Raw genomic sequence first — 19,489 nt, 5'->3', positions numbered from 1 at the left:
AAAAAAAAAAAAAAAAAAAAAAAAAAAAAAGATTTATTGATTCCAAAGAGGCATGGCCACACACACTTAGACCGGCAGGTGCTTTGCTAAGCCCTGATGGAGGCTGCCAGACCCCCCGTCAAGAGGAGCTAAGGGTAGTGTACAATGAGCCCACATAGCATATGACAGCTGCTGCCATGCGTGGAGTCCTTGTGGGTAATAAGCCTGCCTGAGCAGGATGCACTAATTTGCTCTGCAAACCCAGCCATTGAGAATTGCCCCTCAGATGTACCGAACTCTAGGTCCTAGGAGTATGTTGGTGGGTCTAGGTTATCAATACCAGCCCACTTGCAGTGGATGAGCTGGAGGCCATTTGTAGTGAGGAAAGGGATGTGTCCACCTCCATCTCAGACTCCACATTTAAGGGATGTGACCACCATTCCTCCCCAGCCAGCCCCCAAACTAGGTTTGTTTCTGCCTTTCCAGATCATTGCCATGAAGGATGGCACCATCCAGAGGGAGGGTACCCTCAAGGACTTCCAGAGGTCTGAGTGCCAGCTCTTTGAGCACTGGAAGACCCTCATGAACCGGCAGGACCAAGAGCTGGAGAAGGTGGGTATATCCAGGGGTGGCCAAGCAGCCACCCCTGGATGCGAAGGTTCTGCTAGAACCGGAACTCATAAAGGTCTTCCTGTCCTTACTGCCCCAGGAAGCCCCCTAAAGGGCAGATGTGGGAGCTGGGCATGAACTTGCTCCTTCCAGAGAAGAGACAGTACCTGTGCCAGGTACCCAGGGCAGAATCAGGTGGTCATCTTTGCCTTATCCTGAGATAGTCAGATACTATTTAGTTGCAAAGTTTCAGAAAATTAACTCAAACTGGCAAAGAAAACTAAGCAAAGAAAACAAGAGGGAGTTAAGGATTTTTTGATCCATGAAATAAAAAAGTCCAGGTGTGTCATAGCTTTAAGTGTGCTGGAGCCAGGTCGTCAGTGTCATCAGAAATCTGTTTCTCCCACCTCTTGGCTCTGCTGCCCTCAAATTGGCTCCATTCTCATGGTATCAGTGAGGGCCAGCAGCAGTCTTAGGTTTACATTCTCCCAGCTCAACAACTCTGCCAGAAAAAAAGCGCCTCTTTCACCATAGTTCAGCAAAAGTTCCAGGGCTGAGTCTCATTTGTCCAATTTGCTCATGTGCCCACCCCCTGAACAAATCACTGTGGCCAGGGATGTGGAATATGAGGATTGGCCTGTCCTGGGTCATGTGCCCACTTTGGGAGCCAGACCCACCTGAATCACAGAGACTAAAAATAGGGGAAGAGTGGTTCCCCACAGGGATATGGGGGTGCTATTATCTCATGAAGGGGAAGGACTAAATCCTGGCAAGATGAATGTGTGTCTGTCTGCTCCTCCCTCAGGCAGGGACAATGTGGAAACCTGACATTGGTCATCACTAGGGTAGTTATCCCTTAACTTCCCCTTCCCCCACCAACCATATACCCTGAAGACATTGGCCAGGCCACATCTGTCTTATAGGAGACTGTCACAGAGAGAAAAGCCACAGAGCCACCCCAGGGTCTATCTCGTACCATGTCCTCGAGGGATGGCCTTCTGCAGGATGAGGAAGAGGAGGAAGGTACAGGCGATGGGACTGGGAGTGAAATTATGGCCTGAGGTCTGATCAGCCACAGAGAGGCTAAGGTTTGGGGTTCTGGGTGTGGTGCAGTAGTGTGCCTTTGATTAAGTGGCTTCCCTCTGTGTGCCTCCGTTGTCCCCTCTGTAAGTGGGGATAAAATGCCCCCTGATTCACCCTCAGAGGGATGGAAATGTGTAGCCACAGAGTGGGTTCTTGCGGCCTGCAGAGGAGGCAGCTGAGAGCGATGAGGACGACAACTTGTCGTCTGTGCTGCACCAGCGTGCCGAGATCCCATGGCGAGCCTGCGCAAAGTACCTGTCCTCTGCTGGCATCCTGCTGCTGTCGCTGCTGGTCTTCTCACAGCTGCTCAAGCACATGGTCCTGGTGGCCATTGACTACTGGCTGGCCAAGTGGACCGACAGCGCCCTGACCCTGACCCCTGCAGCCAGGAACTGCTCCCTCAGCCAGGTGTGACCGGTGGCCCATGGCAGAGGCTGGGAGTGGGGGTGGGGGAAGGGCTGAGCCCATGGGCACCCCAGAACCCCAGCTCACTCTCTGCCTGTGAAGGAGTGCTCCCTCGACCAGACTGTCTACGCCATGGTGTTCACGGTGCTCTGCAGCCTGGGCATCGTGCTGTGCCTCGTCACGTCTGTCACTGTGGAGTGGACAGGGCTGAAGGTGGCCAAGAGGCTGCACCGCAGCCTGCTGAACCGGATCATCCTAGCCCCTATGAGGTACCCCTCTCCCCTGGCCAGGCTGAGGCTGTGAGCAAGTCACCGTTCTCTGAGCCTTAGTCTTCCCATCTATAAAATGGGGATATACAACCTCTGTCACAAGCTTGTGGAGGTGACTCAAGGAGACAGTGTATGTAAAAGTGCCCTCCTTGTGCAAGAAGCAGGGAGAAACTGGCATTTACTCAGCCAGATACTGTGATAGGCATTATGTGTGGTTAGCTCATCTAATTGTCACCATGGCCCTTTAAAGAGAGCGTCTGCACGTCCAGGTAAAGATTGGTTTCTCCTCCCCAAGCAGGTGTAATTTGCCCATCCCCACCCATGAGTTCAGCTTCCTCCCCTCCCCTCCCTCTCTCTCCCTCAGCCAGCCTCAGGTTTTGACACCGGGGGAACAGGTAGCTGTTCTATTAATAATTTCCTGTAATGGGATGGATAAAAATCTCAAAGTCCACTTGATGTCAAAGAGGTTTAAAGTTGTCACTGCCCAATTGGTTGGCCAACTTGGTTTAAAAACACAACAGGCCAACAGGTTTTCTGGCCCCTTGTCAAGGCTAGACCTCACTGTCTAACTGCACTTTTCACTTTCCAGCCTCATGAGTTTTTCGTGGCCCACAGATATGGCCACCGAGTTTATTGACTCTGTTTGCCCCAGCTCTGTAATTCTGAAACTCCGTGGTTGGGGTTGGGCTGACTCTGGGTCAGCCAGCCAGCAGGCTGTCCCCAGGGCCCTGTTCCCCTTGGCAGGTTGTCCCTCTGGAGAGGACTCTGTGTCCCAGGAGGACAGCTGCTGAATCAGGCCGAGCCGGCAGCTGAGAAAGGCGGCAGTGGTCAGATGGGCTTGAGAACCTGAGAGGCTAATGAAAGGCCAGCGCCCCTTTGGGCAGCTGCAGGAATTCACGGGGATACAGGCCAGATGTCTACAAATTGGCAGAGGACGCCAGACCCATGAATGACTCCAAAGACACTTACATGAAATAAGTAACTATCTCATTCAGTAAACAGGAAGTAAATCAATGGACAAATGAGTAACTCTTCCTCTGACTGCCTCTTAGGTTTTTTGAGACCACGCCCCTTGGGAGCATCCTGAACAGATTTTCATCCGACTGTAACACCATCGACCAGGTACAGAGGACGGTGCCACACTTTCTGCCTGTCCAGAGACACCCTGGACCCCTGGGGGCTTCTCCTGTCTGAGGCTGGGTTCCCCAGATCAGGTGATCACAGCCCTCCGGGAGGAAGCCAGTGTCCCTGATCTGATTATAATGCTGCCTCGGGGCTGGGGCCTCCCCGGTGGGAGCCTCATAATAAGGCTGAGGGAAACCAGATCCCTTTATCTTCCACCAGAGATCCCACTGGCTCTCTCTAGTAAAGTTCCAACGTATTCTGAACCAAGGTCGCTGACTGTATGGAGAATATTCATTTTTGATTCAGCCTGTGTTCTTTATTTACCATCGTACTAGATGGTGTGAAAACAAAATCTTGATTCCTGCCTCAGGGAGTCTACCTTGTAGCTGGAAAGATAAGATGTGTGCCTATAATAAAGTGAGAGCAAGTCCGGGCTCAGTGCCTCACTCCTGTAACCCCAACACTTTGGTAGGCGGAGGCAGGCGGATCACTTGAGGCCAGGTGTTCAAGACCAGCCTGGCCAACATGATGAAATCCCTTCTGTACTAAAAATACAAAAATATTAGTCAGGTGTGTTGGCAGGCGCCTGTAATCCCAACTACTTGGGAAGCTGAGGCAGGAGAATCATTTGAACCCGAGAGGCAGAGGCTGCAGTGAGCTGAGATTATGCTGCTACATCTAGTCTGGGCAACAGTGAGACTCGGTCTCAGAAAAATAAAGGATCAAAAAATAAAGTGAGAGCGAAACATGGCGGCCGGTAGCACTCTAAACACAGTTAATACCAAAACTCACCTCACTCTCTCCCCCTTGTCTCCCTCAGCACATCCCATCCACGCTGGAGTGCCTGAGCCGCTCCACCCTGCTCTGTGTCTCAGCCCTGGCCGTCATCTCCTATGTCACACCTGTGTTCCTCGTGGCCCTCTTGCCCCTGGCCATCGTGTGCTACTTCATCCAGAAGTACTTCCGGGTGGCGTCCAGGTGATGGCCTCAGGGGTGATGGGTGGGAGGTGCTTTGCAATGTGCAGTTTGCTAGACTCATCGTTATAAAAGTAGTAGGGTCATGTTCCCTCCAAAAAATAAAAGCAAAAAAAACAGAAATGAAGGAAATAGAAATATCCACATTTTATTCCACTACCCTAGTATAATAGTCTGCCAACACACTCACACACTGAGGTTGACATCTGAATTATTTCCTTGGGAGATATAGTCAGGACTGGAATTGCTAGGTCATGATAAATGCACATTTTATGCCCTTCATTCATTTTGCCAATGTGCTTCCCAGGAGGGTTGCATCATTCTAGTGGTCAGGCTGATTGCCAGTGCATGAAATCGGAGGGCACCTGATTGAAGCACTGTTACGATAACATCTCCCAGCGCATGTGAGTCCAGAGTGTAGCTGCAAGCCTTGACTTGAGGGAGCCTCTCACAGCCATTCTCATGGATCACATTTGCCCTCATGAGCTTTGGATCCATTCACACGTCTTTCCTCATCAAAATTTTCTAAGAATGTTCTCTAGGGAGTTCTTTCTGAGAGTGATTCTGCTAAAGTCATAGATTCAAAGAATTGTGGGAAAAAAAATTAAAGAACCTCTAGGCCAGTGTTTCTCAAACTGCCAATTACAATCCATCAGTGGGTCATGAAATCAGTATCATGGATCACAACCAGCATTTTTTAAAAAATGAAATAGAACAGAAAACCTCAGACTGTATTCATAGAGTAACAGCAAACTTTGTCTCATGAAACCTTTGTTTTGGTCATGTAGGTGTGTGAGTACTGACTTGTGAGATAAAATATACTTCTGACTGCAGGTTGTGGTCAGAAAGGTTAAGTACCTTTCCCAAGGGCACACAGTTGGCTAGAAACTAGAGTCGAGATACTTATAAGCAATAATAAATAATAAAATTTAGATGCATTTTGGCCACAATTACCTGTCCCAAAGGATCAACATTTGTATAAATGGCTTTTTGCTTGGATGATCCAGAATGGCCCGACACCCACACGAGCAACATAGCTTGTTGACACTCATAAAATTACAGTGGCTTTCAAAGTGCTGCACAAGCTGTTCTACAAAGTTCATTTCTTCTGCCAGAGAAATAGCCCGGTCTCTCTGGCACCCACTCTGACCCTGGAGACGGTTTATCAGGGAAATCAACTTCCTGCATCCCAAATTGGCCTCCCTGTCACTGATGTGCTTGTCAAAGTGCAGCTTTGGGGAGCAGGAGGCAATTTTGCTGCTATGGAAACCTCTAGCCTTACCCCAAGATGAAACCTATCATTTCATCATATCACTGGCCAGGGTCTAAAGAGCTCCTTGATGGGGTAAGTGGAAGATGGGGTTGAATGCTTTGAGTTTGGTCTTCTGTTCCTTTGGCCAGCTGTCTCAAGGTTCAGCTTGTTCACCTGTAAAATGGAACTAACACTGCCTGCCCAGCCTTAGCTCAGCTTGAGGCTGTGCACAGAAGTACAGGGACAGATGGCCACCTGGGGTGGACAATACTCAGGAAAGCAGTAACTATGCCCCACTTCAGGTTGTGTGTAAGCATTGTACACAAATGATCTCATTCAGTGCTCACAACAGCTTGATGGGCTGGAGTCACTGTCTTCCCCCTTCACGGGTAAGAAGCTGAGGCCTGGAGAGGTGAGGCCGTTCATCCACACAGCAGTAGCAGGTGGAGCTAGGCTTCATGTCCAGTCTGAGTCCTGAGCCTGCCCTCTTAACTATTCCACTCTGTTCCCCACCATAGGGACCTGCAGCAGCTGGATGACACCACCCAGCTTCCACTGCTCTCGCACTTTGCTGAAACCGTGGAAGGGCTCACCACCATCCGGGCCTTCAGGTACAAGTCCACATTCCCCCAAGGTAGGAGTGGAACAGGGGTGGGGCCAGGGGCACAGGCCATGAGATTTGATTCTCAGGGCTCCACTTAGGAAGGCCAAGGACACGTCTCTCTCAAGCCACCTCAGGCCCCAAGGCCCTAGGGATATCCACCAGCAGGGACAGGCCAGGTGGGCTCCCACTGAATGTTCTAGAGAGGAAAATTCCAGCTCTGTAGACAAGCCCAGGGCCTCTATGAGGCAGAGCATGAAAAGAAACAAAGCTCGGACAAGTCTTCATGTATCAATACTGGAAAGGGCCTTAGGTACAGGCCACCATGAGCCCTTCTTTTATTAAGGAGCTCCTGTGTGCAAAACACTATGTTCAATACTGTACAAGCCAATCCCACTCATTCTGCACTGCAACCCTCGGTGCTGAGAATGGTCATTTCCACTGCACAGATAAGGAAACTGAGGCGCAGAGATGTTCTCTACCCTTTCTGTGTAAGGTACCACAAAGCCCAGACTTGAACGTATTTGCTCATGCAACAAACGTTTACTGAGCCCCAACCATGTGCAAAGCCCCATGCCAAGCACTAAAAAGATGAGTCAAATGAGCCACTGCCCTGCAGGCATTTACAGCCCAGACTTTGGGCAGGCCAGGATAAACCCATGTGACAAGTACTCTGAAAAAAGCGGATTCAAGGGCTGTGGGAACATAGAAGAGAGACAGTCAGGGAAGGTTTTTGTAGAGGAGGTGTCATCAGAACTAGGACTCAAAGGACGGGCAGGAGTTCACCAGGCTGGAGGAATTCCTGAAAACTTCAGTGCCCCTACCATCCTCTCGCTATCCTGAGTGGTGATGTTGAGGTGGACAGGAGCATCTGAGGCTGCCTGGCAAGTGGAGGAAGCTGTTGTTCCCCACTCCCCAAGGGTCTGTCTGATTTCCTGGGGCATCTGTCTTTCAGTGAGGCAGGCCAGAGACCCCTGACACACATAGTTGGGCTCTTTTCTCATCTTCACCCAGAGAGTGATAATAGGTTATTTTTAGGGTTGCACAGCTGCACAAAGTGTGACAGTAACCATGAGACATCAAGCCCTGTGTCCAGGAGTAACCCTAGGGCACAAGGACCAGCCAAGAGCCCAGAGAGGCTTACATCTCCTCTCCCAACCCCTGAAGTCCAGCTTCAGCCCTGGAGAGGTACCCAGGCCCCTCTGCCCACTCCCTGAAGCACCTAGGGCCAGTGGAAAGCCACCTTTTAGGGATCTTGTCTAGGTAAAGAAGAGCAGAACAAAGCTCTGCCCTGGCCTTGGCACTGCTCCCTGGACATCCCTTGCCCCTGGACAAGACCATGCTGTGTCTTCCACAAAGAAGCTCCCTGGGGACTGGATTATGACTCTATAGTCTCCTCCCAGTCTCCTCTTCTCAAGCCTGAACTTCTCCCATTCCTTCACTTCCAGGTCCCTCGACATTACTGAGCCTAGCCTTTGCTCTAAGTTTTGATGATTTTCCTCTCTAAATTGGTGTCTCAGAGGGCCCTGGGATAGAGAGATGGTGTCTCTTCTAAAGTGGGCCAGATCCCCTTGTATGCAGATCCCAGCTTCCTATAAGCAGCCTCCTATCAGGCCAAACCTGTGGTCAGCCAGAGCCACTGCTACCCAGTGAGGTCTTCCACACCCTACTGACACGGTGAATGATTTTTAAATTTGAATGAAAGGCTTTTTAGTCAACCCTGTGCACGTTTAATGCATTGGCTTTAACCCAGCAGCCTGTTGAGAGCTATTACCATTTATTGATTGCCCACTTACTGCGTGCCAGGCACCGTGCTAAGTGTTGTATGCACGTTATTACATTTAATCCTCACAAGAACTGCATAACATAGGTACGAGTCACCACATTCTCCAAATGCAGAAACCCAGAGAAGCTGGGTAATCAATCCAAGGTCACACAGACTGCGGGGGCTGGCGCTGAGCTTGGAACTCAGGTTTGCCTGACCTTCTGGGCTTTCCTAAGAGACCTCATTTTTTCCCAAAAGAGTTTCAAGAGTGCCCAGCACTGGGCTCAGGGGTGGGCTCGGAGGTTATTTTCATTCATATAGGAACTTTCACTTCCCCATTTTATTCATGAGAAAACTGAGTCTCAATCCTGACACACAGCCAGGAAGTTGTGACAGTCAGGCTCCAACCTGGGTTAACATGGCTGCAAGGCTGGGGTCTTTTCCAGTCCTCAGACACACTGTCACACGCCTGTGGCAGAAGCTCCCATCTCATACTTGCCGACCCTCAACTCACACAGTCCCGAGACCCACATACGTTGAGTGCCTCACACTCCTATAACGTGCACGTGCCCTGATGCACACACATCTTCAACGCGCACTTACTCGAACCCTTCAGGCATGGTTTCACACTCGCCTCAGACACGTCACCCTCCCACACATCTCCGCCCTGGAGGTATGCAGGAGCAATGCTCTCTCCCACCTCAGAGCCTCCCTTCACTCCCCTCAGACACATGCCCTCTCTCCACCCAGAGACAATCAAAGCTGAACAAACACCTTCCAGGAGTGAAAAGCAAATGCCCAGTAAGATACGTCTTGGGTGTCTTTGTGTCCCCTAAGTTTGGTCCTATCAAACCAACGATGATGAGACAGTTTTTCTTTCATTCCTTCCTCCATCATCAAACAAGTGCTCCTGCATCTCCTATGTCAGCAAGGTCTGAGGGAAGCGGCCAAGGAGAGTGATGACCGCAGCCCAGGCTGGTCAGAGGGAGGAGGCAGGTCCATGCACAGCAACTCAGGGAAAACATGATGAGGACCCAAGGATGAGAAAGAAGCCTCCAGAGTTCCCTGTACAGAGAGATTTCATCTATTTCAGAGGGTCGGGGAAGTGCCATGCATTCATCCAACAAATATTTATTGATAGTGCCAGGCGCTGGGATACATTGGTGAATCAAATAGACATGGCCTCCATCTTCATGGAATTTGCAGTCTATTGAGGGAGATGATTATAAACAGCTAGAGAAATGCATGTACAACAGATATTGTGGAGCAAACAGGTTGCAGAGAATAATAGAGGAAACCTACTTTATAGTAAGGTAGTGGCCAGGAAGAGCCTCTCTGAGGAGGCAGCATTTAAGGTAAGGCCTGAAGCTTGAGTTGAGCCAGCCTTATGAAGAGCAAGGGTGAATGCCTTCCAGGCAAAGGGAATAGTGAATGCAAAGGCCCTGGGGTAGGGAAGACTTTAGTATTGTTACAGAGCTTTTAAAAGGCTGACTGGGTGCAGCATAGTGTGTGGGGTGTTTGTGGCAGGAATTAGGTTGGCAGGAGGGGGTTCTTCATCCTATAAGCAGTGGGAGGTCATTAATTTTTTTTTTTTTTTTTTTTTTTTTTTTTTTTTTTTTTTGAGGCAGAGTCTCATTCTGTCACCCAGGCTGGAGTGCAGTGGGGTGATCTCGGCTCACTGCAACCTCCACCTCCCGGGTTCAAGCGATTATCCTACCTCAGCCTCCCAAGTAGCTGGGATTACAGGTGTGCACCACCATACTCAGCTAATTTTTGTGTTATTACTAGAGACAGAGTTTCACCATGTTGGCCAGGCTGGTCTTGAACTCTTGACCTCAGGTGATCTGCCTGCCTCAGCCTCCCAAAGGGCTGGGATTACAGGGGTGAGCCACCGCGTCTGGTCGGAGGTCATTAATATTCTAAGCAGTGGGGAGAGGACACGGTTTGCGATTTACATAGATTAAGCCAGCCACTGTGTGGAGCGTGAACTGTAGGGAGACAGCAGGTAGACGTATTCAGGAAGCTCATGCAGTAGTCCAGGTGAGAGTTTATGGTGGGCGGGAAGCAGGATAGAGGGGGAGGGAGGCAAGGACTCTTTCGGAGATAGACATAAGAGGACTTGCCAAGGGGCTGAATGTGAATCCAGGTGATTCCTGGGTGAGAAACCGGTTAAAGGGAGGTGCTCCTTATTATAACGGGAAAGACCTAAAGAAAATGGGTCTTGGGGTGAAAACAAGAGTTTGGAGGAGGTAGGGACTCTGATCAGGTTTGAATAAGCAGAAAAGAGCAGGGTGGGCATTCCAGAGGGGATGAAGTGGCCACGGTGGCATGTCTGGGGACTGGAGAGGCCCTGGTGTCTCCCTCTGCAGGTAGGGAGACTCCTAGGAGCTATGTGGACCAACACTGTTCCCTTAGGAATTTCTCATTCTCCCTCCAGGTACGAGGCCCGGTTCCAGCAGAAGCTTCTCGAATACACAGACTCCAACAACATTGCTTCCCTCTTCCTCACCGCTGCCAACAGATGGCTGGAAGTCCGAATGGCAAGTGCTATTCCCCCCTACCCTGGCCCCTGCAGAGGGCTTCTGATAGCAGGGTGGGGCCAGAGCAAGAGCACACAGGGACCTGGGAATGAAAGAGAGGATAGGATACCAGATCGTGTGGACAGCAAGCCTTTCTGCTTCCTCCAGCCCTGGTGGTCCTCCTAGTATCTAGCCTGTGCTCCTTTTCCCCATATCACTGCCTGGAGGCTTGTGTATCTGAGGTGTGTGCCAGTGGCTAGAATAATTGTGAATGTGTAGCTGCAGTGGGTCATATGACACCCACATTGTGTGTGTTTGTGGGCCAGCTGAGGCGTGCGTGTTAAAGGGTGTGCAGGGGCTGGGGGGTGGGGGAGCATGAACTTGTGGGACATGTTGGCTCCTGGGGCTCCAGTCTTTGCAGCCCTTGTGTGTGTCTGATGATGTGTGCGTGAGTTGCAGGGTTGGGGCAGAGGTCTTGCTGAGCTGCTCTCTGCTCCAAAAGGGAGTGAGGTGGAACAGGGGCCTGTGGCTCCAACCCCCAAATGCCCAGGCCAGCTCCTCTCCCTCCGCAGGAGTACATCGGTGCATGTGTGGTGCTCATCGCGGCTGTGACCTCCATCTCCAACTCCCTGCACCGGGAGCTCTCTGCTGGCCTGGTGGGCCTGGGCCTCACCTATGCCCTAATGGTGAGCGGCAGTGGGCTAGGGCAGAGGAGGGATCAGACGCCAGCACTCCTGGAGCATCTTCCCCACTGGAGACATGAGACACCCCCAGGCCTTACCCCAAGCTCATTTGCATCTGATGCCAGAGGGACAGTGGGCAGGAAGGCTGACCGGCCAGCCCCAGGCCCCAGACAGGTGGAGGGTGGGGAGCCACATGACTGACTCTCCCCATGCCTCCAGGGAGTGCTGCTCTGAGCAGGCAGCTGATGGCAGCAAAAGGAATCTGGGGCCCTGGCCCCTCTCCAGCCTTAAGAAGAGCCATCCTGGTGGCTGAGAACAGAACTAAGTGACCACAGAGCATGTGCCACTGGCTTGCTCCCCATAGGTTTCCAACTACCTCAACTGGATGGTGAGGAACCTGGCAGACATGGAGCTCCAGCTGGGCGCCGTGAAGCGCATCCATGGGCTCCTGAAAACTGAGGCAGAGAGCTACGAGGGGCTCCTGGGTGAGGGGCTCAGGGAGAGGGGTAGGGAAGAGCCCAAGGAGGAGTGTGTCTGGGTTGGGGACCACAAGAGAGCCTGGGGATGGGGTGGCACTTTTGGATGCTAGCTGTGGCCCACGCCTGGTGGCTGAGCCCAGCCTGGCCCCCAGCACCATCGCTGATCCCAAAGAACTGGCCAGACCAAGGGAAGATCCAGATCCAGAACCTGAGCGTGCGCTACGACAGCTCCCTGAAGCCAGTGCTGAAGCACGTCAACGCCCTCATCTCCCCGGGACAGAAGGTCAGAGCGCAGGCCCAACCCAATGCTGCAGGACAGGCGTGAACAGGGGATGGGGCATGCACGAGCTGGATGGCTTCGCAGTCACCTCATGGTCTTCCAGGGCCAAGGCCTCTCACTATTCAAACATCACAGTCTCCTGCCCTGGGCCTGTGGGGGCCCATCTTTCCTCTCCCTCTATTCCCTTCCCCCAATGTTGCCCTCAGACCTTGTCTCCTCACTCATCCACCAAGGAGACAACACTTTGGACTCCCCCGGCTCGCACGGTCTTTGTCAAGGCCTCCCTCTCTGTGACTGGTCAGGAGCTTTCCCTAGGGCACTGCCCCTGAGCTTCAGGGCAGAGACCTGGGGGCAGACAGTGAGGCCGCCCTTGTACTGGGGGAGAGCCCCTGCCTATGGCCCTGGCCCAGCTCTCCTCTCCTTTCCCCCTCTGTCTCTGTCTCACTTTGCTGTGACCGTCCATGTCATTCTCTGACCTTGGGATGCACCTCTGTCCCTGCCTCTCTCATCCATCTCTGTCACTATCTCTGTCTCCATATTGTAATTTATGTTGGTACCCAAGGGCCAGGAAGCCATGGGATCAGAGGTGGCTCCAGGGTATGGCAGTGCACACAGACGCATCCCTGCATACCACTCTCAGCTGCGCCTGTGTCCTCCTGCCACACTCACACCCATAGACACACACCAGTGACCCCAGCTCTCCTGCAGCCAAGTACCCGGCACACCCAGACACACACCAAGGCCCAGGCAAATGGACATCCATGCCTGTGCTTGCGTGCCGGTCCCTGTGTGAGCCCTCTCTGGACCCACTGCAGGAAACAAACCCGAACCTGTGGTGTCCAAAGAAAAGCTGGTCAGAAAACCAGGACAAAAAGAAACCCTGTGACCTCCCACACCTGCACACACACCCAGAGCTAGCACTAGAGGCTACTCCCAGCAGCCCCAGACCCCCAGCGGCGGTGCCTGCTTCTCTTTCCAGATTGGGATCTGCGGCCGCACAGGCAGTGGGAAGTCCTCCTTCTCTCTTGCCTTCTTCCGCATGGTGGACACGTTCGAAGGTGAGTTGTAAGGCGGGCACCCCATGTGTACCCACAGCCACCAGATGAGGCCTCAGCCCTGGCACATGGTCAGACATGACAGGAGGCCCAGCAGTCACCACCTTCCCCTGCACCCTCATTGGGACCCATACAGGGCGCATCATCATTGATGGCATTGACATCGCCAAACTGCCGCTGCACACCCTGCGCTCACGCCTCTCCATCATCCTGCAGGACCCGGTCCTCTTCAGCGGCACCATCCGGTGAGCCCCACCACCCTTCAGGCCCACCCAGCCCAGGCCAGCTTAGTTCCATCAGATCTGAAGCACAAAGAGGAGGGGGCTGGGGGAGACCAGGATCCCAGAGGCGTTTCCTGCTCATGCCCTTCTCTATCCCATCAGGCCCAGGCAGGCTCTGGAAGGGGATCCCCCACCCATGGATCTAAGATGCTGTCCTCCACCTACTGCCACCACCTCGGTGTTTCTCCCAGCCAGACCTCCAACTCAGTCCACTCTCACTCACTGCCCTCTGCCTCCTGGGGATGCAGGCAGGACCCTGCTCCCTCCCTACTGGGGCTTTCTGTGCCACTTCCAGATTTAACCTGGACCCGGAGAGGAAGTGCTCAGACAGCACGCTGTGGGAGGCCCTGGAAATTGCCCAGCTGAAGCTGGTGGTGAAGGCCCTGCCAGGAGGCCTTGGTAACTACTCCTGGCTGTGTAGCCAGGTTGGTTGGGCACTCAAGGACCCTGTAAGGAAGGGAGACAGAAGCCCGTGTCTCAGGTTTGCCCCAAGTTTGGAGTCTGAAGCCCAGCAGGACCATTTAGACCTACTTCTCACTATTCAAGGGCCCAAAGAGGTCAGGTGTCTTGCCCCAGGTCACACAACTGGTCAGTTCAGGGTCTGGCTCCTCCTGCAGGGTACAGTGGGTAGAGTCAGGGACCCTTGTGAGACAGAGATTGCAAGTTCCCCATGCCACAGGGGCATCTTCAGCCCTGCCCTGCCCCATCTACCTGCCTGCCCAGTTCTGCCTTAGGGGAGGAGAAGAGGGACTGGGCAATCATAGACACAGGTCGCTCATCAAGTCCACTGGTGATTGGCAAAGCCTTGGTATATTTGCTGCAGCTCCTGGAGCATTGGGGGTGGCTAAGCCTTGGTTTCAGTGAATCACCCTACCAAGGCCCACACTACATACACACTCAGTGCACTACTCAGTGCCCACGCCCTCTCCCAGAACTGCCCAGGGCCACAGCAGCACACATCTCCAGGGGTGCCCTTCTCGTTGCAGTCCCTGCAGACGGCCTCCACATTGTTGTGTCAGGTACACCAGCCCTGCACACGCCTGTGCTCTCAGACACACACCCACCTATTTGCCCTCATACACACATTTTCCAACAGCCCCCCCAAGCCATCCCATCTGCTCCACTCACAGCACAAGATTAACTCAGTCCTACTTCCTCTCCCCGGGCTGTTTTCAGATGCCATCATCACAGAAGGTGGGGAGAATTTCAGCCAGGGACAGAGGCAGCTGTTCTGCCTGGCTCGGGCCTTCGTGAGGAAGACCAGCATCTTCATCATGGACGAGGCCACAGCTTCCATTGACATGGCCACGGTTGGTCCTGGGCACCTCCATGGGACGGTGGCCTTAGAGAGGGTTTAGTGGGATGCTAGGCAGAGATTTGCACAAAGTAGCCCTGAGGCTCAAGTTGCCTTTAACATCAAATTCTATGTGTCACAGAAAGTGAAAAGAGCTGGGGGACCCTCACTCTGTCTAGCCTTAGGGAATGTTACACACACACACACGCACACACAAAAACACTACGCAAACACAAACATAAGCTGCCCACAGACCCACACAGACTTCACACTGTCACCTATCACAACAGCACACACAGCCACAACCACAACCTACATACACACACACATACACACACAGCTGAGTCCCCAACAGGCTGAGTCCAGTCCCTGAGTGCTGGGAACCTGTTCAGTCCTGTGGGGTGGGGGTGGGATTAGGATCAGGATGAGATGGGAGCTGAACCACAAACCTGGACTCCACATCCCCCAAGCCAGGCCAGACCCCATCCACTGGGCAGGTGAGCCAACAGCTGTTGCCCCCACTTGGCAGGAAAACATCCTCCAAAAGGTGGTGATGACAGCCTTCGCAGACCGCACCGTAGTCACCATCGCGGTAAGGGGCCCATTGATGGGGTGCAGAGGGACACCCAGGGACAGGACTGGCCTCTTGTGCCTGTCATCAGTGCACTGTTCCTGGGCTTGCCTGGTCCCAGTAATCAAGAAAGGACCCTGAAGCAGGCAGTTCAGGGCAAGGGGTCTGGAGGACATGCAGGGTGCCTGGGTTGCAGGATTTGGGGCGGGGAGTTTTGCCCCTGTACTTCCCTCAGACCTCCCCTCTCCTTCTCCAGGTTCCAAGGTCTGCCCCTGTCCCAAGGCCTTGTATGTTAGGCTGGGGTTACTTCTCCATAAGAAGTGGGGGAGGGGTTGTGGAGGGTCTCTGAGCCTTGAAGCCTGGAGGTGGGGTAGAGTTGGGTCTTGGAGAGGAGAAAAGGGTGGTATTAATCGATGGAGGGCTTTTAGTCACATCCACCCCAGGAAAGTGCAGTCCCCACAGAGACAGGACATTATGGCCACATTCCTCATCCTCCTCCTCCAAGCTACAGGAGGGCCACCCTCTGCTGTGGCTCCCACCGCAGGAGGTGTTCCCACCATCCTGACCCGTCCCCTCCTGCCCTGCCCAGCATCGAGTGCACACCATCCTGAGCGCAGACCTGGTGATCGTCCTGAAGCGGGGCGCCATCCTTGAGTTTGATAAGCCAGAGAAACTGCTCAGCCGGAAGGACAGCGTCTTCGCCTCCTTCGTCCGTGCAGACAAGTGACCTGCCAGAGCCCAAGTGCCATCCCACACTCCGACCCTGCCCATACCCTTGCCTGAGTTTTCTAACTGTAAATCACTTGTAAATAAAAAGATTTGATTATTTCCTACTAGAGGCCGTGAGTCTGGTGGGCAGGGGCTGGCAGTGGATGGTGGGTTCAGTAGAACTAGCCTGGCTTTGGCATCAGGCAGACCTTCAGAAGCTGTGTGAGCGTGGGCAAAAGCTTGCTTCCTTACCTGTGAAATGAGGTCTCTATTAGTCAGCCAGGCTACCACAGCAACATATCACAGACTGGGTGGCTTTAACAACAGACATTTTTTTCTCACAGTTCTGAGGGCTGAAGCCTGGGATCAAGGTGTTGGCAGGTTTGGTTTCTCCTGAGGCCTCTCTCCTTGGCTTGCGGAGGGCCACATTCTGGCTGTGTGCTCACACAGCCTTTGCTCTGTGCACATGCATCCCTGCTCTCTCTCTCTGTCTTAAAAGGACACTAGTCATATTGGATTAGGGCCCTACCCCTAAGACCTCATTAAACCTTAATTATCTCCTCATAGGCCCTATTTCCAAATAGTTACATTGTAGGATTAGGCTTCACCCTGTGAATTTGGTGGGACACAATTATGTCCATAGCAAGGGTGATAGCATTTCTGCAATGAGTTTATCAGATAAGGTAACAGATCTCCATACAGCTTGGTCTCCTTTCTTCTCACTTTCATTCTTGAATTAAAATCTGGATTAACACTATTTCAATTGAAAATGAAAGGAACCCAACTCAAAGTCACCTAAGCAGAAACTGAAGTTATTGCAGTGTGTGACTGACAAGGCTAAGAGGTATACTACTTCAAGCATGGCTGGATCCAGGTGTTTGACATCCTTACAGGATGCATCTTCCTTTCTGGGTTCCATTTTCCTCTCCCTCCCTTGTGACAGATAGCCCCTAGCAGCTCTAGCTTACATCCTGCCCCAAGGCAACCCAAGAGGCAAAACAGATACTCCTTCCCAATAGTTCCAGCAAAAGCCTGGGAGCAAATCTCAATGAATCAACTTGGGTCACATTCCCATCCCTACCCCACTGTGATCAGAGGAGTGGCATACACTGGCTGGCTAGGCCTGGATCATGTCTCCATCTCCATCCCCCAAGTAGGGGCATTCAGAAGTGGAAGGGTGGTCCTTCAGAGGGAAAGCACAGCGCATGAGCCACAGGCCAGCCAGGTGGTGTCTGGGAGACGCTGGAGCCCAGACACCAGGAAGACTGAAACAGCAGCTGTCCTGACTTCCTCTGCATCACGAAACAAGGCTGCACATCTGCCCTCGGCCAAGAAATGGCAGGTGCTCATTTGCATCTCATTTTATGATCATTTGCATATCATCTGCAGTACTGGCTACACCAAGCCCTGGGGTGCAGACCTAAGAATCTCGAACCTGCATCCCCTTGGCTGCAAGATCAGAGAGGCACAATATAAGAAAAGCCCACCAGTTATTGGAGGTAGGTCCAGTGCAGACCCCTGTGGATGTTCCAGGAGCCAGAGAAGCTCAGAAAGGAAGAGCTCTGTAAAGCCTGGCAGGCTGCATGGAAAAGACAAAATTTGAGTTAAACATTGTGGGGGATAGGGATTGGATAGGGAGAAAGCAAAAGGGCTGGGGTGGCAGGTGGGGACAGCAGGAGGTAAGGAGTGATGGTGGAAGTGTGTTAAGAGTGTTGGTTGATCAGGGAGGTGGGAGAAAGATGAGAGCAGTAGGGAGGGCATCATATCAGAGAGCCCTGAATGCCAGGGCAAGGAGTGTGGGGTATGCCCATGGACAAAAGGGAGAAGGGTTTTGAGCAAGAAAGGGACTTGACAAGTTCAGTGTTTGGTGGAGATGACTATAAGCAAGTGCAGGATGGAGCAAAAGGGGAGGCTGAGCCCTTCAGATAGGGCACTCACCCTCCCAGTAGGGTGAGCAGCAGGGAGGTGAGGCCTCAAGGCCGCACTGCAAGGCAGAACCCAACCTTTCTACCTCTGAGATTTCCCCAGGGGCCCAGCAGCTTCCCCCACTGTGAGATCTCCCAGGAGTGGAGCCGGGGAGCAGAAAGAGGGCTCCACATGTCTACCACTACTCCAAATCCATCCCACCCCGATGGATTGAAGGGAAGTAGCAGGGGCAGGGCTGGGCCCACAGTGAAGTGTTGCAGGGATGCCCAAGGTCATCCTGGCCCAAAATCCCTCTATAACATCCCTCCTGGCCCACGGGCTTGACTTGGGTACCCCACAGATGTGGCTTATCTCTGGTTATTGTTATTAGAACTGACTCTTGCATATGTGAAACCAAAGCCTGCCTCTGTTTCACTTAGTGTCCTGGTTCTACCCTTTGGGCCACGAAAAACTACTAGTTTATCCTCCTTCAAAGCCAGGTGTTTCTACAATAGTGCCCAAACCCCCGGGGGACTTTCCTTTTCTGATGGCTGGACAGTTGTAGTTGCCTCAGAGATTCTCCCAGGTAACCCTGTCTCCTTGAGCTTCCCACTCTGCTCATCTCATTTTACCCTCCCCTTCCTAGACACTGTATCTCTGTTAATACAGCTCATGATCACACTCATCCTTTGTAGTGGTGTTAGCTCTGCCTGCTGGTGGGTAGGGAGAGAAAGGAAAATCCAGCATAAAATGCATATCCTGCCTCTATTGTGGCCCACACCCACGCTGCCCTTTCCAGCCCCTGTCTCAAGCCCCCACTCCAACAAAATGGCCGCAGATGGTCAGGGGCTCTTCCATAAGGATCTGAGCCGCAGAGAATGGTAAAGCCGTTACTCTCCCAACAACAGAGATCTAGCAGGCTTTCCTTCCAGCTGAGAACCGGGGTCCATGCCACAGGGCAGCCTCAGGCTGATGCCTGAACAGAAACACCACCATGCCTGGACCAAGAGCCTGGGTCCCCCAGTGCCCGAGGCAGCCCTAACACACTGCTCAGGCATACCACTCATGGCCTAACGTGGAAGAAGTCAGGTGACAGGTGTGAGAAAGTGTAAAGCAAGTGCCCTCGGCTCAAACCTTTAAAGGAGGGCCGGAATGGTTGAGAAGATGGAGCCGCCCAGGCTGCCCCACAGCAGTAGCAGGTGTTAAACTGTGCTCCTTTCCTGCCGAGACCCTTTTTTTTTTTTTTTTTTTTTTTATGGGAGGGAGTCTGAGCTTCCATCAGATTGTCAAAGGATTCAAGACTAAGATTAAGAGCATCCCCCAAAGAAAAGAAGCTGTGGGTTGAGAAGTCCTCGGACCGCCTAATTTTCCCCAGCCCTGGGATTTGTGGCGCCACCCATCAGTGCCTCCTTTCCCGGGGAACCTGCAAACCTGGAGCGGCCGAGAGGCGGATAATTGACCCAAATACGGATGGGGATATTGGGGGAGGGGAGCCAGGGCGACAGGGCGGAGGCCCCAGACTGGGAAGGCGGGTCACAGATTCCTCCCAGCCCCCTACTTTCGTAGAGCGTGGGCAGGAGGAACCTCTGGGACCCGCGGATCAGAAAAACTCCGAAGGCCAGGTTGTGAGTCCGGGGAAGGGAGGCGGAGG

General features: G+C 52.7%; 1 protein-coding gene across 8 annotated transcripts in view; it reads left to right on the top strand.

Moving 5' to 3' along the window:
• The window catches only part of ABCC8 (ATP binding cassette subfamily C member 8), an 88,416-nt gene extending 72,358 nt beyond the window's left edge, over positions 1-16,058 (top strand). For 6 of the 8 annotated variants that reach the window (XM_017869984.1, XM_017869944.1, XM_017869938.1 and 3 more), the window contains 17 exons: positions 466-591; positions 1,512-1,611; positions 1,838-2,079; positions 2,179-2,345; positions 3,398-3,467; positions 4,291-4,448; positions 6,216-6,308; positions 10,501-10,603; positions 11,155-11,268; positions 11,630-11,750; positions 11,897-12,027; positions 13,004-13,082; positions 13,216-13,324; positions 13,656-13,759; positions 14,537-14,670; positions 15,184-15,246; positions 15,815-16,058. In XM_017869984.1, coding sequence (XP_017725473.1) covers positions 466-591; positions 1,512-1,611; positions 1,838-2,079; positions 2,179-2,345; positions 3,398-3,467; positions 4,291-4,448; positions 6,216-6,308; positions 10,501-10,603; positions 11,155-11,268; positions 11,630-11,750; positions 11,897-12,027; positions 13,004-13,082; positions 13,216-13,324; positions 13,656-13,759; positions 14,537-14,670; positions 15,184-15,246; positions 15,815-15,952 — 2,052 coding nt within the window. In that variant the 3' untranslated portion in view covers positions 15,953-16,058. Of the gene's footprint in view, positions 1-465; positions 592-1,511; positions 1,612-1,837; positions 2,080-2,178; positions 2,346-3,397; positions 3,468-4,290; positions 4,449-6,215; positions 6,309-10,500; positions 10,604-11,154; positions 11,269-11,629; positions 11,751-11,896; positions 12,028-13,003; positions 13,083-13,215; positions 13,325-13,462; positions 13,760-14,536; positions 14,671-15,183; positions 15,247-15,814 lie in introns of all 8 variants that reach the window. The other 2 variants (XR_001885080.1, XR_001885081.1) reach the window with 2 other exon arrangements.
• The last annotated feature ends 3,431 nt before the right edge of the window (positions 16,059-19,489 follow it).

The sequence above is a fragment of the Rhinopithecus bieti genome, unplaced genomic scaffold (genome assembly GCF_001698545.2).
Source record: "Rhinopithecus bieti isolate Rb0 unplaced genomic scaffold, ASM169854v2 scaffold_986, whole genome shotgun sequence".
Lineage (NCBI taxonomy): Eukaryota > Metazoa > Chordata > Mammalia > Primates > Cercopithecidae > Rhinopithecus > Rhinopithecus bieti.
The sequence above is the reverse complement of the archived record's forward strand: the minus strand, read 5'-3'. Positions and strand labels throughout refer to the sequence as shown.